The sequence below is a fragment of the Clarias gariepinus genome, chromosome 3, assembly GCF_024256425.1.
Source record: "Clarias gariepinus isolate MV-2021 ecotype Netherlands chromosome 3, CGAR_prim_01v2, whole genome shotgun sequence".
In the NCBI taxonomy this organism is placed as follows: Eukaryota; Metazoa; Chordata; class Actinopteri; order Siluriformes; family Clariidae; genus Clarias; species Clarias gariepinus.
The window spans coordinates 24,580,945-24,604,435 of NC_071102.1; the positions used below are offsets into that span (position 1 = coordinate 24,580,945).

Consider the following 23,491-nt stretch of genomic DNA (forward strand, 5'->3'; position numbering starts at 1 on the left):
GCATGCCATCAGAAACTTGTCCAGTGTTTGTGTTCGCTCTCCAGTTTCTGGCACTCGAGATGTCTGGAATCTCCGATCGCCACGAAACATCAGGAGAGAAATTTCCTTTTGCAGAACGTTGAAGAGGCGGCGCTGCTAGTTTTGAAATTCCTGGAGGTCCTTTTTGTTTCCTCATGCTCTTTATCTCTACATCTCTTTTTCCTTCCTCGGCTGGTTTCCTTCCACCAGTACACACCCCACTGGAGCGGTCTTGGCTCATATTACCGGGGTAGGTTTGTGTTGTCAGTGGTCTTGAAAGGTGATGACATCACAGGGATTTCTTTGAGTTTTAGACCTTCTATGATAAAAGAGACAGAGACGGAAAGAGAGAGAAGGAGAGAGAGAGACATATGTCCCTATCCGTCAGCGCTCCTGCCTCTCGTGCCTCTCCTCCCCCAACATCTTCAGGGATCCCTGGAGGTCATCAGTGCTTTTTATCCCTTACACATAAGGGGGGGGGGATTTCAGTATTGAAATCTATTTGATTTAAATATCTATTTGAAAGCATCGTAGAATATTTCTTGCAGCCATGACGGTAGAACTACAGATTCAATATGCGAACACACTTGTATAACAGAATCGCATAAAATCATTGATGTAGTGAAGGTTTCTGTGAGGGTGCGTTCATTCAGCCTTAATTAGACAGTCACAAGCTGCGTGTTTTCAGTTTCTGAATATCTTGGAAAGATGAGGAAAGTGAGGAAACTTGGCAATAAAACCTATTCAGAAAATTGCTCCAATGCCAATAAGATTCAAAATTCAAAGGACGTTTTTAATCCCAGAAGGAAAATTGCAGTCTTTTAGTTGCAGTTGCTTTCCATTGTTTCAAAAGAGTAATAAATTTAAATAAGGGGAGTTAGAATAACCCAGGATAAGAGAGGGTGGGGGCGGGGCGGGTGCGGGGCGGTGGGGAGACTACTTAAAGTAAACAGTAAATACAGTGTTGCACCATATCCAGGCTTGGGACCGGCACTGCATGTGGCTGGGATATGTATTTTTTGGGTGGGAATTGCACCCAGACTTTCTGCATTGAAGATGAGTAACCTACCACTGAGCCAGCACTTGTCTTTAGCATACAAGTCAGACAAATCGTCCCATTGGGGATCTTCTACATCAGGTGAGGTCGAACACCCTCTGAGGGAAGCGCTATCCGCCCCTTTCGCTTGTATGAGCTAACAGACGTCCATGTTGCTGAGATTGATGTAGTAGTGCTACCATCCTCCCCCCAAAAGACAGCATAGAAAATTTGCTCTCCGCTATGGATGGTTACATTACTCAAGGTTCGAGATCAGAAATCGCCGAAATATAAGTAGAAGTCCTCCATTTACATGTCAACTTGAAAGGACTTTTTGCTTATCAAATTCCTTAAGCTTGTTTTAGCTCTTGAGAGCCCTTTTCATAGTAAAATTCTCTCTCTCTGCTTCCAAGTCGGCGTCTGCAGCCAGCTTAATTTCTGATTTCAACCTATAACAATATTTAATGCGTCACAAAAGAAAGCACAGTTCAGTGTGATTGTCAGCAGGTGACTGTGGCTGTCTAACACGAAGCCGTGCAAAAATGCAGTGAAGTAAAAGTACAGATATTTGTTGTATGATGTAGTGAAGGAACAAGTATCTTCTAATAAAGCAATTAGGGCTGTAGGTATTGAATATTTTAGTAATTGAGTATTCTAAAATTTTTTTTCTTCGAGTAATCGGATAATCAGATAAAAAAAATCCGGTACTTTTGCTTAATTAAACAGTAATGTAAAATGTACGAGAAACAACGATTAATTGTTTTTGTTTTTAGAAAAATTTACTTTTATTTTTTTAAATGCATACAGCATTTTATAAAAAATAAACATTGTCTTTATTCACAATACAAGGAACAGCTTAAAGTTGACTGAGATGAATTAAGTGCATTACAGTCTTATTTTAAAGCCTTTTCTCAGGTGCAAAAACTAAAGCCTTGTTCACACGGGTGTAAAATTTTTGGATAAACAAATGCGCTCTGAACATCCTAGACGTTTATGTTGCGTTTTATAGTGCCGTTTGGTTGACTTCTACATGCCAGCCTGCAGCCCAAATTGTAGTTTGTGTGTTAACCTGTGGGGGCAGTGTGTCGGGAACTGGATATGAAAGCCCTTGTCGTTTTATTTCAGGTCCCTCCTTTTAATATGGACCATTTTGCTATATTAGACATTAATCTTCTTGTTTTAAAAATTTTTCGTAATACGGCGATGTAGGGAGAGAAAAAATAGTTGCCACTACTGGGTTCACCCTCTGACTGCACAACGGCGGATTTAAGGAGGTTTTTTTGTGGTTTATGAAGAAATGCCAAAATTTTCGCGCAAGTTTTTTAATTACTGTCGGATATCAGTTTCCAGTTTCTTTATTTTGCCTTTTTCCCCCTTTTCCTATGTATAGCATGTATAAATAAACGCATAATAAAGCATGCATAAATAAATGCGAAGAAAACAAACTAGAAGCGGTTTCTTGCGTTCGTTGGGATTTAAGCACCAAGAAAAAGCTGCATGCAACGTTTTTTTGACGCTGTATAAACGCGCAGCCTGACAAACGCGCATCACCAAAGCCCGTGTGAACACACTCATTCACTCCAATGCTTGATCCGCGCTCACTGGACGCTACGAACACCATAAAAACGCTCGATTTTAACGTCTGTGTGAACAAGGCCTGAAAAAAGGTATTTCAAATGACTAAGTATCAAAAAAAACTAAGGCACACATAAATTTAAATAATTAAACAAAAACACTAAGTTGTGCAATTTAGCTTTCAGACCTAAAAGTTTCAAAATCGCTCAGGCCTAACATAAGCCTTTACTGACGATTTCTGTCGTTTTTCTCTTGCTGGTTTCTTCTTCTCTTGTCTCGCTGATATTTTTATCGCTCCCTTCTATTTTGCAGCCTGCAACAGAACGCTCCCTCAAATCAATACGCAGCTAACTGTTTGCGTCTCCTTTCCCGCTTTGTGGGTGACGTAAGCCCTTCTTTTTCGTCTGTGTTTACTGGCAGCTTGCATCCGGAAGCACGCTGTGTCACGCCAAACAAATATTGCACAAAAACATAACGCAAGCATTTAAAATGAATTAGATGTTTTGCCTCAGTCATTCTTGCTATAAATTACTCAAGGTACTCGTTCGTTACTTGAAACGTTTCAGCCCTTAAGCAAAAAAAATATACAAGTCTCCCAACTACATTTGAGTTAGCATTTTCCGCAGGTACGAACGGACTGCGGTTCCACCTCCTGTTTAATCGCGGAAGTAGCTCATGTGTATTGTGGAAAAAAATGGATACTGCAGTGCATCAGATACCAAAATTTACAATTATATACAATATTCTCAGTGTGTCAGTGAATGTATAAAATGTCTAAAATACGGTATATTGTATGTGTGGAGAAATGAGTCGCTCTCACCGGTTTAAATGCACCACTCTGAGAGCAAGATGATTAAAAAATAACTGACCTGTAAAGCTGTCCTGATGGTAAATAATCCTAATTTCGGAAAAACCTCAACTAAACAGAGTTCACAGTCCAATACAGTGGAAAACAGCTCTGAGATGAAATGGTGCCCGGAATCGTCCTCGCCATTTAAAGGCACATACATTTTACTGAGAAATTCAATTCCTTAGGCACGATGACAGTTTTTGGCCACATGTTGAGAGGGGACAGATTTAGTGGATAAATATGCTTTGCTTCGTTTATTCGTGTTAAAGGCGTATAAGACTCACTTTGTTTGACTTAAGAACAAATCCGACCTAGGAATGTGCTCCCGGAACGGAACTCGTTTGTAAATCAGGGACGACCTGTATATATACACACTTCATATTGTCATATGTACTTAATTACAGAAATGAAATAAATGAACTTGGGTACCTTTCACCTCTGCAAGTAGATCTGCGTTAGTCGTCTAAAAGTAGTGCTGACTTCAATTTCAAACACTGTAACTGTTTAAATATGAAGGTTTAACCCGTGTTAGAAGAGTCACGTTGATTTTTGGCAGCGCAAGTGGATTAATCACCTCAAGCGATTCCTCTTCAGTAGTAACCTGACGATGGAAACATCCACGTAGAGCAGAAGTGCGTATTATTAACGCCGACCTGCGGCGAATGCTGTCATCAATAAGTTTAGTGTTTAACACTCAGCCTGTGTCATTTTCTGGATTTCACTTGTTCACTTTTCTTTAACAACATGATGGTGTGTTTAGAAGCTTGGGAGCTTGACCCGTCGTCATCATCATCATCATCATCATCATCAACATCGTAGGCTTTCTGCCCCGTGAAAATTTGAGGGTTGAGCAGGCAGCGTGTTTAACTTGGCTTGGCAAGGAAGAAGGTTAAACGTTCCCTGCAATATAGCCAGCACACACACACACACATACACACACACGCTTTTTATTCTGTCCTCACATGCTCTCTATTTCACTTATAAGTGCCAGTTCATCCCGCGAGTCCCCCCCACCTCATAGTGAAAGGCCACACTTAGCGTGTTGTTTTTGAATGTGAAGAATTAGAGATCATTAGCTCTTAGGGATTAACGCTGAATTCAGCTTCTGTGCTACCACCAGCGCTATTTCACAGCACAGGGTTGAGAAGAGCTCAGTGTTGAGTCTCAGACCACAAAAGAGCTAAAGACGCACAGACACACACAAGACAAAGCCGCTATGTTTACGGCTTTTGATTTATACACAGTTATTCCGCTTTATTTTACTCGTCATGTAACTAAACATCTCTCTCTCTTTCTCTCTCTCTCTGTTCCCCTGTAGACGGCTCGCTTCCCAAATGTGAACCCAAGAGCGATGTATCCAGTCAGATAAAAGGTAAGGAGCGGTTGCTTTTCTGTTCTAATGAAAAGTTTGTGGCCCAAGTAAGAGTTTACTGTTTTTTGTTTATTTTTGTTTTAATCCGTTCCATCACATCTGCAGCTTATACACAACATGCTGTGGGAAAGACTTAGTGTTTTGCTGTAGTGATGCAAGAACAGAAAACCTCATTCGTAACGGAATCACAGAGAGGCAGCTGTCCGGAGCAGGGAGGAGGGGAAATTTTTTTTAATCTTAACGTCTATCTGTTTTCGTTTTTTTTGTTTTTTTTATTTCAGTGCGAACAAGGCACGAGAAACATGTGATTATACCGTGTAACCCGTTCCACCACAGAGCTCACGAGTTCTCTGGTTTGATTAGAAGGTCAGGTGGTGATTATCTTTCAGCAGGGATCTGACAGGAGTAAAGGTTTGGCGTCAGGCTTATAAGATGTTTTTTTTTTTTTTTTTTTTAACGGTGTAACAGAATTCGTAGGAATTTAGTTTAATGAAAAATGACAACAAAAAAAAACCTTATATCGGTTGATCTGTTTTTTTTGTTAGGAGACTTTTATTCAGTGGTTTGTTTTTTTGGAAGGAGTCTCCAGTGTCGCTAGCATTTTGCATCACTGCAGTTTCCCTAGCAGGTTAACAGGAACACGTCAAAAAAAGTGCTCAACTACATACAGCAAACAACAAATGCATGATATTTTAATATATATATATATATACTGTAAAACCAGATTTAAACACTGTGGTGTGTATAAAGATTCATTGTCCACTTAATCGTCCTATTTTTTTAATTATTTTTTTTAAGGAAGAGCGCATTCTTTCATTTCCCACTTTGTCTGTCGAAATGACGTCAGTCTGACGGGCTGCTGCTGCTAACAATGCTTATTGTATTATGTAATATTTTACACCAACTTGTTTTTCTCGCTTTACCAACCTGTAACGATGCCACGTTTCTAAAGTGACGTTTAAACTACAGTAGGGTTACAAATTTCACCCATTTTTCCTTACTGATAATTAAATCGCGTTAACTATTAACAATTTTTTATTAAATAGACACACTTTTTTGGCCCGCAGGTTAAATTCAAAAAGTTTAGGTGGCATGATCCACTGTTTTCTCACACACTGGTTTATTTGTGTCAGTCTGACCTCCACATATAAAACCTCAACTAAAAAACCCCTTTAACCCTCATCTTTTACACTTAAACACACAGACCTAGGGTCCATTAATAATAAAAAAATTTTGATTGACGAACGCAGTACAAGAATAAGCATAAATGAAACAAGAATCGCAAGCAGCTTCACGTGAGTAAAAGCAATTGCGGGAAAAAAACTTAATGCGTTATCTAAATAATTTTTCCCGGTTTCGTTAACGATGCACTTTTCGCATTGGCAATTCTTGTTTTGCGTTTGCATGAAGTTGAGCCCATATTTATTTATATTTATTTATTTATTTTTACTTGGACTTAGTGCTCATTAATCACAGCACAAATCTGTGTCATTCAGGCTTGACCTTTATTTTAATTAACACAAGTTAGATAGATGTATTTAAGTAGATGTGTTTAATTGTTAGTTAGTTTGTAATTTAATACAAACCGTATATTGTGGAATGTTCTGAACTAGTCGCTGATTAATTGTGTAGGGACGGCTTTCAATATCTTGGTAGAATACGTGTGTATAATAAAAATGGGAGGACAAAAATAAATCTAGATGTCCTAAATAAGCATTATTTCTCAGAGTTCATTAGGTTAAATGTAGCTGTGTAAACCTGTTCAAAATACAGAAAGACTTTGTTTACTTTTGGTATTTGAGTATTGAGTATAGTGTGTTGTGTGTACGAGGGAGTTCAAATCTTTGCGATGTTTTCTTGTAGGAATCCCATCAGGATGGAAAAAAAACAACAAAAAACACCAGGTCACCTCTCGCTGTTTCGCTCTCGATCTCTGCCGGTCGTGTTGTGTTCCTCTTGCACGCTTCAGATACAGCGAACAGACAGAAATAAAACAGCAGAGTCGCTTTTATCTCTGTTTATCCTCTGCTTTCTGATCGTGTGAACGCCTCACACACTTCACCTTCTCAGCTGGAGCTCATTAATACCGTTAGAGTTGGGATCATTCTGTTTTCAAGGCCGTGCAGTTCTCTGTGAACGTGAGGTGTTTGACGAGAGCTGGTAAAATCTTCATGATGTTGCATCACTGATCAAAAACACTCTTCCTTCTTAGATGTCCAAAGTCGTTTTAAACATTAGGCACGATTGATTTTGCCGTGTACAGGAGCGATTGCTACCTTCCTTTTTTTTTTCTTTTTTTTTGCGCTTTGTACTCGGGCACACTTGCGTATTTACCCTCTCCGATACAGCAGGTGGCGGTATGAACCTGCTCGTCTGTGAACTGCTATTAAACACAAAAGAAGAAGATAACAAGGAAGTTAACTTGCGCGTTATGACTCATATTATTGTTATTTCTGAAAAAAATGTCAAGAATGATGTTTTTACGTTCCTTTCTACTGTATCAGATATGACTGTAGGTCAGAGGATGAGATTGACGCGCACGTGGAGATTTCGGAGGTAACCGTCGGATGGCACCGACGATGCATTTTAATGCCGATCTAGTTCAGTTCTAAGGTACGATCGCGTACGTTCTCGAGATCACGTCTTTAGTCAGACTTGGGAACAGTTTCCAAGCATAAAACAATTGTGTTCTTACTGATCAAAAAATGAACCAGACTTTCAAGTCAAGTGTGAACGGAAATGATCCCTGGACTCGAATGTGAACATGATCTAAGAGATAAAACATCTTGAAGATCAAAGAATCTGTACCTGGACTAGTTAAAGATCTTATCCTGGACACACCGACCGGTCCTGGTGACTCTTCAGTGTGTTTATATCAAACATCTTCAATACAAAAAGGAAATATATATCTATATAATGTGTGTGTGTGTGTGTTCAGGTCAACAGCTTTGCCCTTAAACATATTCTTAGAAAGAGTTAGTCACAGCACTTGTGCCTTTAACTCAACAACTTTGTGCCGCTTTGACCTTTACTTATTTGTTGAGGAAGTTATTGATTTTCTTTTTTTTCTGGTCTGGATTTTCGTCTGCTATCAAACTGAACGCTCGCCTCAGACCGAGAGCACACACGCTATTTTTAAGAGAGCTAGATGCAGACAGATTGTGGATGAAGTTTTGTTCACGCTTCAATATTTACTTTTTGCTAAAGCTCTGATCGATTAAAAACATCCTCGCCGCTTGTTTATTTATTTCTCATCATCCAAATATTATTTTTCTGTTGCTAAAATAAGAGAGACGTCCCGAGAGAGAGGGGCGCTGAAGTGGTCCTCTCGTTCCTGATGAAGAGGAAGCACTTTCCCGATCGTACCTTGTAGATTCACAGTATGAGAGGTGCATGTGTCATGCACTCAGAGGAGATGTTCTCACATTCTGCAATTATTCCGAACATGGCTCGTCCGCATTTGTGTGGTTAAAATAAGCTGCCGCTGCCACGCCTGGACTTTTCTTACTATGCGCGACAAGCTTATGCAGCCCGAGCAGCCGGCCGGCTCCGAAACACACCCTTTAACCTCTGAGTACCACACAGTCCACCAGCAGCAAATGTGTCCTGCACTGCTGTGAAGGGGCTCGGGGAATGTGCATGCCTGGGATTGTTCCTCACATAGCTTTATCTCCGTATGGTGTGTGTGTGTGTGTGTGTGTGTGTGTGTGTGTGTGTGAGACGTGAGACGTGTATGTGGGTCGAAAAATTTTTTAAGACAAAAAATATTCTTTCACAATGTGCAAATGTTTAGGATTAACACTGTAACCTCGATTCCCTCAAGGTTTTGTGATGACTTTTACACCTGTTACAGAATTGGGGCCAAGTTCATACTTTTTTGTTCATTTGTCTTATTTTTTTTTATTAATAAAATTTTTTTTTATTGACTTGAGATTGCTGTGTTTTAACAAACTACAAAGACGAACCCACACCAAGATTCTTTGAAACACACTAAATGTGTCAACGTAAGAAATAATTTTCCAATTAGGACGTTTTTACGTTCAGGCACTTCCGAGACCCCAAAGTCTGGGTAATTTTTGATAAGTGAAAATGCAATCGTTCCGCGCCTGGGAAACTGCGGCACAGTACAGTGTACTCGGGCGTGGATCGAATCAGATGTGGAAGCCGATTGTACCCGAGGACTAGACTAGGGTTGGAAATCACAAATCACCACCCGATACAATATCACGACACCCAGATCCAGAGGAGGCAAGTAACAAATCACATTTACTCGCGTTACTGTAATTAAGTAGTATTTTGAGGTACTTCTACTTTTTTAAGTCAGGAAAAAATGTAATGTACATCGAGATATTTATAGAATCGTGATTAGGTTTTAAAAGCTGTAATTTTGCTTTTACACAAGTATGTTTTGTAAGTTTTGTACTTTACTACATTTAAAATCATATTCGCTTTTTACTAAGTAAAAATTAATGAAAATGAAAAATAATTAAAAAAAAATAATAATAATTTTTTTTTGCGACTTTTTCAATTCAATTTTATTTATATAGCGCTTTTAACAATGGTCATTGACTTTAAGTAAGCACAAAAAAGGCAGCAACTTTATTATGCAAAGGTGTTTCTTCAATTAAAAACAACTAGTATATTTAGTGAGATTTATATCCGTTTACAACTAAGTGCAGTTAGTCTTCATGTGTGTGAAGTAAAAATAAAAAAATAAATAAAACAAATAAAAAAAAGGTCTCAGAGGTATGCAACTTTTTTTTTTTTTTTTTTTTTTAGAGAGCGGTGTAAGCGTGTGTAATGAGTGTGTTTGAGACTAATTCGCCCTCAGAGTTCGGAGAAAAAGGCAAATGGGAGGCTTTTTTTTTTGTTTTGTTCTTCCAATTTTCTCCCTTAATTTAGTCGTGGCCGATTCCTCCCCGTAACTAGGAGGCTCCCACATTAAGGCTCCTACTACCATTTAGCCGGGAGGGCGAAGACTATCATGTGTTTCCTCCGAACCGCGTGACGTCAGCCGACCGCATCTTTTCGAACTGCTCGCTCACGCACCGTTAGGGGCGGAGTAACACACTCGGAGGAAAGCGCTAGCTGCTCCTTCCGCGTCCGCGAGCTCACAGACGCCCCTGATTGGCTGTAGAGCCGTGACTAATATGGGAGGGCGAGTACCTTTCATCCCTCCCCTCTGAGAGAGCTCGGCCAATCAGCTCTCTCTGTGCCTCCGGCTGTGAGAGGAAAACAGCATCACCCGGGGTTCGAACCAGCGATCTCTGGATGATAGGGCGAGCGCTTTACCACTGCGCCACTCAGAGGCCTTGCAATTGGGAGGCTTTTAACCAGCTTCGTCCGAAAACCAGACAATTCTAATCTGGTGGTTCGACCGGTTTATCTCTATTAGAAATGTAAAAAAAATAGTTAATTTTTTTTTTTATGATTTCATAACTTTTTTTTTTTCTAGTAGGAAAGCATGTGAGAGCATCACCCTTGACATTTCTTCTGAAATATCAATAATCTTAGGTGTAAAGAATAACTTCCTTGCTCTCTTCTTCTCTGCCACCTGCTGCATCTGAGAGTGTAAATACTTAAGTGCACCCGAGAACGGAGATCAAAAACAGTGTGATCGCTATTGTTTCTGGGCAAGAGTACAAATAAAAAAAAAAAAGCACCCTTAGATCTGTGCAGATGTTGAACTGCACATCTGTAGATTGTGGATGCAGCTCATAAAATAACAGCCTATGTGTACTTACACTTCGCCACACACTTAATTACGCGCCTGTTCATGCAATTATATCCTGATGACGTAAGCGTCTCTAAATTGTCCCGCTATCGGTCGGCGAGGACGCTCTCGGCTGCTGAGGCGCTCAATTTCTCACCTTCCACCAGATTATTTCGGCTCGAGAGCTCACACGGAGAGAACGTGTTTATTAGATTCGAGCGTCTGACTGCAGTTGTGAAATCTGGAGTCTGACTCACCGGCCTCTGCTCGAGGCCCAAAGCGTATCGATCAACGTTTAGCATAATGCAGTAACACAGCACTCCCAGGTACAGTAGTGGGGTCTGAAAAGATTTCTTTTTGGAGTATAGGTACTCAGGACATGAGCACACACACACACACACACACACACACACACACGAACAAATGCTCAGAGGTCCTACAGCCTCTGTGTTAGCTATAAATACACACAACCATCCAATCAAAGACTTTTTGACCTCACATCACCAAAATAGTCCAACACACACACACAGAGGACTTGCTGATATCGTAAAGTCAAAGGAGATAACACTTCACACAGGCGACAGGAGCCTTCATTTCTGTCTGTGTGTGTGTGTCTGGTGCCAGAGGTTGTCCTGCAGTGCTCTACAGGGAGACGGGGTACAATGAAACATCTTGAAATGCATAGAAAGACCTCAAAGCACGCACACGCACACAAGGCCAAGCTAAGACAGACCCTTAAACACAGACAGTCTGGTTCCTGTCACAGATTTCTAACCTCTGTTTGAACTAAAGTTTCTGAAGTGTTTTAATTCTTTTTCTTTTAGAATTTTTTTTTTATTAAAGTTTTTTTTTTATTGTAAATTTAAGCAAGATACATATACATACATGGTACACTATTGTTTTTTTCTTTTTCTTTTCTTAACCCCTACGACCCATAAACACCAGTCATTAAAAAAAAGAAATAAGACAAAATATATAAATAAACAAATACACAATACACATGATAGTATGATAATAATATGAATATGATTTTAATATAATATATACCATACTGTTTTTCTTTAACTCAAGTCTGCATTTTTTGGCTGACTTTGTGTGTGTGTGTGTGTGTGTGTGTGTGTGTGTGTGTGTGTGTGTGTGTGTGTACACTGTGTGTATATACTGTATAGTGATGTGTGTGTATGTGTATTTAGAATGTTAATTATATAAAATTGTTAAAATGAAATAATTTAAGTACACTATATTTTTTACCCATTCTCCTCCCCCCACCCCATAAAGAAACAGTCAGTAAAAAAAAAAGAAATAAGAGAAAATGTATAAACAAACAAATACACATGATTATATGGTAATAATGTAATTATTATTTTAATATAGTATACATCATATTATTTTTCTTTTCCTGAAGTCTTTATACATTTTTGCCTCAGTTAGTAGAAAAAGCAATAAGAAAAATATATAAACAACAAATACACATCAAACAAAACAAAAGAATAATATTTAAAAAAGCATTCTTAAAAAAAAAAAAACTGTGAAAGAAATATTTTACCACAGATCTAATTAATCTGCATGTGTATTTTTAAAGTGGCTCAAGAATGGTTGCCAGACATCATAAAATTCCTGACTGGATCCCTTTATGGTATAGTGAATCTTTTCTGGATAAATAAAACGCTAGACCTCTTAAATCCAGTGAGCGGCCAATCAGGATCATTCAGCTAGCGAGAAGGGAAATCATATCGGCCTGGACGTCATCCAGACAAGCACCACAAAAAGTGCGATGAATGAATGTGGATGGTACTTATGGGATTTGGCGTATTTTGGCGTTTCACCTCAGACCAGTGGACTATTTTAAATAATTGTATTATTTTTTTGCTAGAGGCTATCTGAAATCTGTTGTTTGAATGTTTTTTTACAAATTCTTCACGTGAAAGTCAGAGTAACGGTTCGTTTTTACGACTCTCTCTCTTCCGATGCGTTCCAGCTTTCAGGGCTTCCTCCTCCTCCTCCTCCTCCTCCTCCTCCTCGTCCTCCTCCTCCTACTTTTGTGCGGCGCTGCACAGGAGCCTGCACTGTTCCCAATTCCCCCTTTTAGAAAATTAACCGTCACCCTCCACAGTTTCCGTGAGCTCAGCTTAACCGAAGCTCAGGAATTTGAGTAACGGAAAACACTCCATTCATGTAAGCCTGGCGCTCTGTGGGCTGGTTTTGGTTTAAAAGTGTTTTTTTTTTTTTTTAAATAAAGATGGGAGGAGTTTTTTTGCTTACTGGATGTCCACGCTACATTTAAACTTCGCCTTTTGCCTCCCCACTTTCCCTCTGCGGGCCTCAGGCTTTTCCAGCGAGGATCTGTGAGGAGGAGAAATGATTTCCAGCTCTGTGCTACACGAAGCCCCTTCTCTTCTGACGTTCTCTCACAAAACGTTTTTTAACGCCAAGGACTTTTTTCGAATGAGATGATTAAGTGTTTGAGCTCAAGCTGGTTTTCTCTCCAAAAACTACAGATGGGTGATGAAAGGAGAGAGAGAGAGAAAAAAGATGCGATTGTGTGCCATTTGGGGAATTTTAAAGTGTCACTGTGATGTTCTCGTAGCTGATAATTATTCAGTCGTGGGAGTGGTCTATTCCCAGATGACCCCACCCACATCCGCATGACCCTCGGAATGTTTTAATAAAATGATGTGAATGATATGATTATGATCTTCACCATCACCACGCAGTGAGAGATGATTATGATTATGAAGTGATCTGGTAGAGGGCGCACTAGAGCTGAGCGATGTGAGCGAAAATATTAATATTGTGATGAGTTTATTACAATACAGTCTAGACAGGAAGCAGATGATTGCGTTAGTGTTGTCCTTAATCTTTAAAAATGTGTGTGTGTATCAGCCAAAAATGTATACAAAAACTTGTATAGATATTTTAGTATTAATATGAAAGCAATATCTCACACGAGGTCATGCTGCTGTGCTGGATATCATAAATGATCAACAACCTTTTTTTAATTCTGAAAAATGACTCAATCTTTAAACGTATTGTGTATTGAGCTGAGAATGTCACACACTACTACTGATTATCATCATCATCATCAAGCACCAAGAAAATATATCTATTTTTAAGAGAGCTGTTCTGTAGAATCTGTGCTGAGAAACACTAAAACATGTTATAAAAGGATGAATTTATTTTTTCCTTTTAAAAAAAAGAAGGGATGGTGTAATCTGTGAGGAGTCCTGAGGCTGCAGGCTCAAATGGTTAAGGCTGTGGGTTTACTGGGTTTCTGAACTGAATCTAGAAGGTCGGGGGTTCGAGCCCCAAGTTGCCGCAGTTCAGCCCTTACAAGGTCCTTAACGCTGTCTGCTCCAGGGAGCGCTGTATCCTGACTGACCCGGCGCTCTGACCCCAGCTTTCTAACAGGGATATGTTCACTGTGCTGTAAGGTACACCTGATGGGGACGGAATTGAATATTAATTTTGAGGTGTTGCATTTTGAGATCTTTTCGTCAAATCGTAAGTGATTTCTTGATTCGACAGGTCTGGCAGTAATCAGGCCCGAGTGTGTCAAGTGAGATTTAACTAGACTTTTTTAAAAACAAGCCAAAAAAAAAAACCAATTGTAATAAATGAATGAATAAATGAATTAAATAAAAATAAATAAAGGTAAATCATTAATAATTTTGTCTGGGGGAGGTTTAGTACTGTAGGTGCAGGTTTGGACGGTTTGTTTTTCCCTCAATTAATAATTATGGTATTTATTTGGGTTATTTTTGCATAAAAGTAAAAGTTGTTTAATGATCTGGGTCATTTAAGTGTGAAAGATATGCAAAAATAAATAGTTATTCAGGAAGGGGGCAAATACTTTTTTAAACAGCATAAGATAGACAGAATCAGCAGCACAACCCATTATTTTTTTTATCATAAAAAAAACGAACAAAAACGATTTGAGTTAACGTGAGTATTGGTGTGCCGTCTCAAGGCCAGGCTTAAAATCTTAGTGATCCAGGTTTAAAAAAAAAAATTTTTTTTTGGTCCTATTAATAATAATGCAAGTCATCCGCGGCACACTTTTCCATGACCCAGAATCCACCGGGCTATTTTTCACTCTCCTCCATTAAGTCCCGCGAAGCCGTTAGATTCGCCCTATAATCATGAGATTGCTGAGCAGCGAGCGTTCCGATCCAGACTTTGGCGTGTTTGTGTTTTTGTCTGAACGTGAAGTGAAAGTCTTGAGTGGCACATGTGGCCGCCCAGATGTGTTCGTTATCGTTAGCTGGAAGAGCTAAACATAAGCGCGTGCATCAATAACGAATGAGATGTTGCTCTAGAGGTTCAAAGATCTAGTTTTGCTCTTCTTCACTGTCTCTCTCTCTCTCTCTCTCTCTCTCTCTCTTACTCTCTCTCTCTCTCTCTCTCTCTCTGTCTTACTCTCTCTCTCTCTCTCTCTCTCTCTCTCTCTCTCTCTCTCTGTCTTACTATCTCTCTCTCTCTCTCTCTCTACTCTCTCTCTCTCTCTCTCTCTCTCACTCTCTCTCTCTCTCTCTCTCTCTCTTACTCTCTCTCTCTCTCTTACTCTCTCTCTCTCTCTCTCTCTCTCTCTCTCTCTCTCTCTCTTACTCTCTCTCTCTCTCTCTTACTCTCTCTCTCTCTCTCTCTCTCTCTCTCTCTCGGTCTCTCTGCATGCTCCTGTTTTTTCCAACCCTGTTATTAGGGGCCTGAAGACTTCGGGAACTGGCAGGAAATATCACACACATTTGCAGTTTATGAAATGCCTCTCTGAAGCGTTTTTAAATTTTGTTTACTTTATATTTATATATCTGTTTTACTGCACTTTTTGTACTCGGCCAGATTTGTCCTGTCATGTCCGAGCCCAAACACACAACGGTTACACAAACAGGTTTTTATTCGGACACATTTCCAAAGCATCTCCAAAGTCAACGGGTGCACGACGAGCGGATGAGGTCATTTCTTTTGCGGCGTCACCGAACTACACGGAAGCTCGAGGAGAAGAGCATGCTTCGTGTCGAGACCGTGGGCAGTTTATCAGCGAGCGATGGCATGTTGATGGCAACAGGCTTTTTGTCAGTGTCAGGAGCGCGATGCGTGGCGCCGGCACCTTCATCCATCACAGCTCTTCACTGTCGCCCACCTGTCTGTAGCCATTCGGAGCCCGGCCACTTCAGCAACGCGTTCCCCTCTGCTTCTCCTCCTCACTCTCATGCTCATGCTCTCGTCTTTTTAAAATTTTATTTTTGACTGTACATTAGAATTACTGTTCAGATACGGCTTTTATTATCGTTACACCTTCAACAGCAAACACCTGATTAAGATGGTGTGTTATATTTTACTCACCTAATCCCATGATCAGAGGTGCGAAGTGAATGTGTACCATTTGGGGTGTGCTCAGTGACCTGTAATGGTGCTGGTGGATCCGGAGATGATCTCAGGAATAGCAGGTGTAGACGTGTAAAAGTTAGTGCCCCCTCTTTTTTGTGTAAAATTATTATAAATCATAAATAAAGATCATAATAAATCATATTAAAAAATCATCTGATTGTGGCGGGGCTCAGTATTACTCAAATACAACCTCGGATAAACATCATGTGTGTCTGTCTGTCTATCTGCTTGTATGTCTGTCTATCTGCTTGTCTGTCTGCCTGCCTGTCTATACGCTTGTCTATTTGGCTGTCTGGCTGTCTGTCTGTCGGTCTGGCTATCTGTCTGTTTGCCTGTCTGTCTATCTGCCTGCCTGTCTGTCTGTCTGTCCGCTTGTCTATCTGGCTATATGACTGTCTGTCGGTCTGGCTGTCTGTCTATATATGTATCTATCTGTCTGTATGTCTGTCAATCTCTCTGTCTCTCAGTTGTTTGTAAATTTATTTATTTTTTTATAAGAAGTGATTGTGAGGGACGGTTCAGTACCACACGAGCCTCATCACTGCTGTGTGTAAATTTTAAAGTCTGTGATGAAAGTGTTTCCACAAACAGCATCTGGCACGAGAGCAAAGACCAAACATCCAAATGACGGTAACAAAGGATTAATCCGGGACGGTTGTTAGCGCGGGTTTGGATTGCGGCTCCCAGCCACTGAGTTGGACAGAAACTACCGGAATAAAACTGATGTACTGTAGTTATGCAGCGCATCGTACCGCTCATTACGAGTAATACTCCTTACTGTGTGTGCGTGCTGTACTTGTCCTTGTGTTCTCCTTGGACTAAATGACGCTTCAAACCAGAGAAGGATCTGGATTTGGCGCGAAGGCTGTGTACGCAGATACACTCGGGTTCTCCTTACCTCCGTAGCACGGGAGATTTGAACCTCCTCACCGTAGACACATCTGTTCCCCTGAGGGGAGAAGAGTGTGTGTACTGAGCTGATGTGGAAAACAGGAACAGTATTTGAAGTTTAATCTTGTAAATGAGCTTTTTATTAAAGCCACTGTTTGGGTTTTCTGTCGCGTCAGCAGAATGAGACTCACAGAGAGCGTTTACAACAATCTGTCACTTTGATATTAGTCCATATTAATTAATTAACAATACTTATTTACTTTTAACTTGAGCGGTTCTCACCCGCAGCTGAACGATGACTAAAATGATCATTGTTATGTCATTATGATTATTTTTAAGTACATTACTGCACATGCAATGCTTTTTTTTTTTTTTTTTTTACAGCACAAACTGGACGATATGATAAATTGAGATTTATTCCATTTTAACCAGGTATACAAACAAAAAAGAAAGGGTCACATGGGCACAGAAATTCCACAGACTCATAAGATCACATGTTTTTATAGTGGTTGACTGTTGTTTCTTTAAACAATAATAATAATAATGATAATAATATGATGCGCATATTTCAGTAGCAGTATGGCTTTTATAAAAGACTTGATAACATCACACAGCATCGACACACACCGGCAAGACATCCATACAGTATAAGTATGGTAAAAAATTTTTTATTTATTTATTTATTTTTTATTTACTGTGTATAAGAAACCCATACTTTTGTAAATCTGTCAGTCATGCAGCTGATGAGGAGGAAACACGAAGACGTCCAATTCGTACACGTCGCACGTTTCCTGTTGGCTCCACACCGACGATGCGTTGCCCGGAAGAACAGATAAACAAATAGTTACGCACCTGCACGGAGTCACGGAGAAGCTCTGCAGCGCCTGAAGGCGTGATGTAAATCAGTCAGGCAGGTGGTGAGAGAGTGTGACGCCACTGGCCGAGTGCCACACATGGACTGATGCGGAAAAACACACACGCGCACACACACACACACACACACACATGAATTGTGATGCCTGGGTAGAACTTTGAGCATCCAGTAAGCAGTGGTGGGTGAATCACACGTGTGAGCTACGATTCTGATGCCCTCAAGTCGTCAGGGAGAGTGTGTGTAGTAACGGGTCCTGTTCATCCCGCTCAGTCTCAAAACCTCGCTCTGATCTTATCTTCAGACTTGACTACCCGTGACTCAGCTACGCTCTAATGTTTCTGTTTCTCCCACGACTCCTGATCAGAGAGAAGTGAATGGAGGGGCTCCTGTAAGGTGTGGGCAGATAAAGTGGAGGAGTGTAGAGGAGGAGGAGGAGGAACATCATCATCATCATCATCTCTTTATTCCAGCAGTATCTCCGACTGTTTGTGTGTGTTTAACTAAAATACTCTGTATTACCAAAAGTATGTGAAGGTTCGAGCATCACACTCGTACACCCGGGACCTTCACATAGTGTCGGCGCAAAGTATAAACATTAGAATGTATGGAATGTTGGTGTGTGTACACTCATTCTTTACTGGAACCGAACATATTCCAGCATGATGATGTCACGGGCGCAGAGTGTGCTTCAGCACCACATGGTTGGCAAGTTTAGAATGCACAACTCCACATCCGTTCCACACGATCTTCACCGTTTCACATACGCCACTGTTTCGAAATCATCCTATTTCCACACTCACTCCACCGTTCCAAAATCTTCATCGTTCCACACGCTCTCCACATGCGCTCCACAGTTCCACACACTCCACTGAAATTTTCATTGTTTTACAATCTCATTTGTTTCACACTTTGCACTGTTCCACATGCCCTCCACTGTTCCACACTTTTCATCGTTCCACACCTTCCACAGACTCCCCCCTGCACAGAAGGGTTTTAGATTTCTTCTAATGTTCCAGTCATCATTTTCATTCTCGCCTTTTCTTTATCTCCATCTTTCTTTATTTCTCCGTCTCTTCTCTTCATTTCTCTCTCTCCCTCTCTCTCTCTCTCTCTCTCTCTCTCTCAGGACACCGTGTGTGTGCTGGTGTTTAAAAACTAAGACTATTCTGCACCACGATATTATGATGATTATTTTCATTAGACTTGTGGAAAGTCTTTAGATTAAGTTCTAATCAGTTTGGATTTTGTTGGAGCCGCTGGCGTTAATGCTGGTTTCAATCAGGCGCTGACGGAGCCGTCTCCTGCTCAGACGACATATATTTCACTTCAGATCATACAGACAGACGCGTCTCTCGTAATTCAGTGGATTTGGATTTAATTGTTTGTAAAGTCGATGGTGTTAAGATGTGATCACATGTTCACCTCTAATCATGAAGCTGTACAAATAGGTGCTCTCTCTCTCTCTCTCTCTCTCTCTCTCTCTCTCACTGTGTGGGAAATGACGAGTGGCTTGTGCAGGTGTGTGTGGCTCCAGGTGATTGTGAGAGTGTGTGTAATCTGTGTGTGGCCCGTAACAGAAACCCCCCCATTTGTGTAGAGCAGCTTCGAAACAGCACGTACACCAAAAACAGAGGAACCTAAAGGTAACTCGAGCCCACAGCAGAATACACACACGCGGTGTTTTAACACAGGTACGAGATCTGGCACCAGGATCATATCTGTGTTTCATGCCGAAGCGCAGTTCATGCTTTTATCTTCATTTCTGTGTGTTTTTAAGGCTGGGTATGAACGTGTGTAGGAGAGGGAGAGAGAGAGGGAGCAAGTAGACGACAGACGGACAGTGACCCAGACGGAGAGCGACACAGCTGGACAGAGAGGAAGACGGAAATAGAAAAAGTGCCCCGACCCTCCGTCTCTCAGTCTCCCTCCTCCTCCTCTTCTCCCTATTTCTCCTTTCCTGAAATGGGAGAGGGAGAGCGAGAGAGACGGAGAACTCTGTCTCAGACTCCATAGGGAAAAAATTTAGCACCAAGCGGGAACTGGAACCGTGAACGCGTTACGAAAATAACAACAATTATTTAAACACTATAAAAAAACGGGTGACAAAAGTAAATGATAACAAGGTTGAACAAGGTGCATGTGCATATGAGTGTGTGTGTGTGTGTGAGAAGTGTTTTGTACCACTGTGTCTTAGTGGCATGTAAGCATCAGTGTGTGTTGAAGAAGTGAACCTAAGTGTGTATGTGTTATAGACCTAACACTAATTTCGCATTTGAAATGTACCCTACTGCGATATGGCATTTATGCCCCGCCCTTCAGTTCCTTAAGGTCACACACCATGTTTTTTTCCCTAAATGGCAGCAGTTCTATTAGTTTAGAAAATTATTAATTTTATTATTTTTTTTAATCAAAGCGCACACTTGCGATGGTTTAACCTGAAGCCTGGGATGCATTATGGTTTTTTCGGATTTTAGTTATAGATGTTATTACATCTTAAGTTAACCTCTGGCTTGTTGTCACAACCACAAGCCTTTAAACTTCAGTTTGTGGCACAGACATGTATGTAGAGTAAATGTTGACAAAAGTATGGCGTAGTACATGTGAGGAAAGAGTAAAGCATGATTTATGTTTATGCGTCAAGTCTAAGTGGAGCCTAAGGCATTGTGAGTGTTATAATATAATCCTGTGTCGGTGCGATTGTGTGATGATGCAGTTACACCACCAGACTGATAGGTGGCGCCACTGTGCTGAACCACTCTCTGGTGAGTTTAGTAGGAGAAAAGTTTGCTCTTTTGCGCAGACACACATTAACTAGGCTAACAGATGTACTTTGGAAAGATGCTGTATGCTGCGAATTGATTGATAAAAATTACTTAACCGTATAAAATATAATAATAATAATAATACAGGTAGTCCCTGACTTACGAATGAGTTCTGTTCCGGGATAGCATTCGTAGGTCAGAATCGTTTGTAGGTAAGAACTGTTCGTAAGCCACACGAAGTGAGACTTGTACGCCTTTGACACAAAAACAAAGTAAAGCAAAAAAAACAAACACACAGCTGCACCTCCAAATTGTGGGGGGAAGCCCAGTGACACATTTTGGGGTCAGCTGACCTTGTTTAAAGGGAACTAATAATAATAAGAGTAGAGTAAGTTGTTGACGGGGTAAAGAGTGTGTAGAAATAGTTGAATAAGCTAATCAGCTTCTGGCACAACTCCTCATATCTTCTCTTTTATTCAACATTTTGATTTATTTTATCGCGCAAGGTTCAGTTTACATATTATACATAACGTTTATTTTATTATTATTATTATTATAAGCCGTGCTGTGTCGTGCTTTTATTTGCTTTGTGTATATGCGGTAAACTATGGCATTGATTGGCTTTGATGAGTGACGTGTATATAGTCACGGCAACCCTGAACGAAAAAAAAATTGCAATATTTTTTCAAAAATCCACTAGATGCTGTGACGTAATCTGGCACAAAACTGCTCATACAGTAACTTCAGGTCTATTCGACATTTCGATTGTATTTGTGGCGCAGATTTATCTTCAGGCAAATACCGAAAGACTGGCAAAGTTTAATTGAGTTTTCATTAAATTAAATTAAATTAAATTAAATTAAATTAAATTAAATTAAATTAAATTAATAATTAGAGTAAAATAATAATAAAAAGTGTTTTCATAAAATCATTAAATAGTTTAGCAGTTTTCTGGTTTTGAGTTCTTCAACGTATGAAACGTTAGGATATCATTGAATGAGCGAGTTCTGACCGATGTACGGGCAAAAAATTTATTTTATTTATGTAGACAGCAACAATAATATATACTGGGTTCAGGATCAAGCCTCAGTTTTCTCCATCTCCCACGAACAGGCCGGGGAATCTGCCCCAGGTGTGAATGTGTGCGAGTCCTATCCCGAGTGCGTTCTCTGGTCACTTCCCAGTGCTTCTCGGGACGAGCTCCAGATTCCCGCTGGAGATAGATAAGTAAATAAATGAAAGAATGAATGAATGTTACAGAAGCCAATATTGTGTTTAGCAGCAGACCGCATCCTTCATGCCAGGTGGCAATAACCGAGGCATTACATTGTGATACTGATAACATTCACACGCTGTTTTTCAGGATGTTGAGCTCTACGGTGCTTTAAAATTAACTCGTCTCATATCAGGTTTATTCATGATGCGTATTAGAGCTCCTGACAGATGACCAGGCCAGTGATTGGTATACTGGTGATGCTGAATGCTGTGTGGTTGGAACAGATGAGCGGGGGAACGAGTTCACTGCTAAGGTTGTTAGACAAACCACCAATTCTTAAACTGTACCTTTAGGCACTTCGCAGCCTGTCGCAGTAAAACACATGTTTCCATTTCTTTGAATGAAATCTACATCGTTTAATTTAATTTAATATGACATAATGAAGGGCGGCTCAAAATTTTTGCACAGAAACCGGTTACTAACTGATTAGTTAATTAGTTCATATTTTTATTCAGTACAGTGTAACTAGGTATACGAAAGCCCCACCTTAAGAACCCATCCTCGTCTGGGTGAAACAGAGAGCAGGAATTGATCTTCATTCATGTTGTGTGTTAGTTGGCAGGCAGTTCAGCTATAACAGTTGATGTTAATTGATGTTAATATGGAGTCCAGTTAGTTATTGAAAACTCAGGTAGACTTGTATGAACTATCGAACTGTCAAGTCTTCAGAGAAACAGCTGCCAACACCACTCGAGGCCAGAACCGTCTTCTAGGTAGCGAGAACCAACCCCAGACACGAGACGCATCCCAAAGAGACACACGGGGCATCCATGCGATGAGATCTCCAACCAGAAGCGGGGCACCAGGATGGGTCAGACAGGTCCAGAGGGCAGAGGGAGTCTGGATCACTGGCAGCTCAGGAACGACATGTGTAGCTCGAAAGAGAGAGAGGGGGAGAGAGGGAAGAGAAGGAACGGGAGAGAGAGCAGAAGAGGAGAGATAACAGTTAGGTATGGTCACAGTCACATAATGTATAATGTGAATGTATATTTACTGTAGAGTGCAAGCAGAGACTCAGTCAGGACTAACTATAACAGCATAACTAAAAGGGAGAGCCAGAAGAAAACACAGACATGAGGGCTTCCTGAGATGAAAGCAAGTAATTACCTCACCGTCAACAAACCTGAGTGATCAATAAAAGTGGGAAAGACAGCATCTAAACATACCAATTCACCATAATACTCTACATCCATGAGTCCCCCAGATCTGCTCCTTTACCTAAGACAGTTCTATTTATAAAAATGCTTGATTAAATAAATAGGTATTTAGCCTGGACTTAAACACTGAGACTGTCCCGAACATTATTTGGAAGACTATTCCATAACTTTGTGGCTTTGTAAGAAAAAGCTCAGCCCCCAGGTGTAGTTTTCATAATACGCGGTACTGATAAGCAGCCTGCATCCTTTGATCGAAGTAGGCGTGGCGGATCGTAAGACACTATCAGCTCACTCAGATACTGCGGCGCGAGACCATTTAATGCTTTATATGTCAAAAGTAGTATTTTAAAATCAATGCGAAATTTCACAGGGAGCCAATGCAGTGAAAATAAGATAGGGGTGATGTGCTCGTATCTTCTAGTTCTGGTGAGGACTCTCGCTGCTGCATTCTGGACTAGCTAAAGCTTGTTTATACACCTAGTTGAACAACCAGACAGTAAGGCATTACAATAGTCCAACCTAGAGGTGATAAAAGCATGAACTAGTTTTTCTGCATCGTTTAGCAACAATATATTTCTTATC

General features: G+C 40.4%; 1 protein-coding gene across 5 annotated transcripts in view; it reads left to right on the plus strand.

Annotated features, from left to right (window-relative positions):
• trioa (trio Rho guanine nucleotide exchange factor a) overlaps positions 1-23,491 on the plus strand; it is a 138,107-nt gene that overhangs the window by 24,281 nt on the left and 90,335 nt on the right. For all 5 annotated transcript variants that reach the window (XM_053492917.1, XM_053492919.1, XM_053492920.1 and 2 more), the window contains exon 2: positions 4,798-4,851. In XM_053492917.1, coding sequence (XP_053348892.1) covers positions 4,798-4,851 — 54 coding nt within the window. The remainder of the gene's footprint in view (positions 1-4,797; positions 4,852-23,491) is intronic.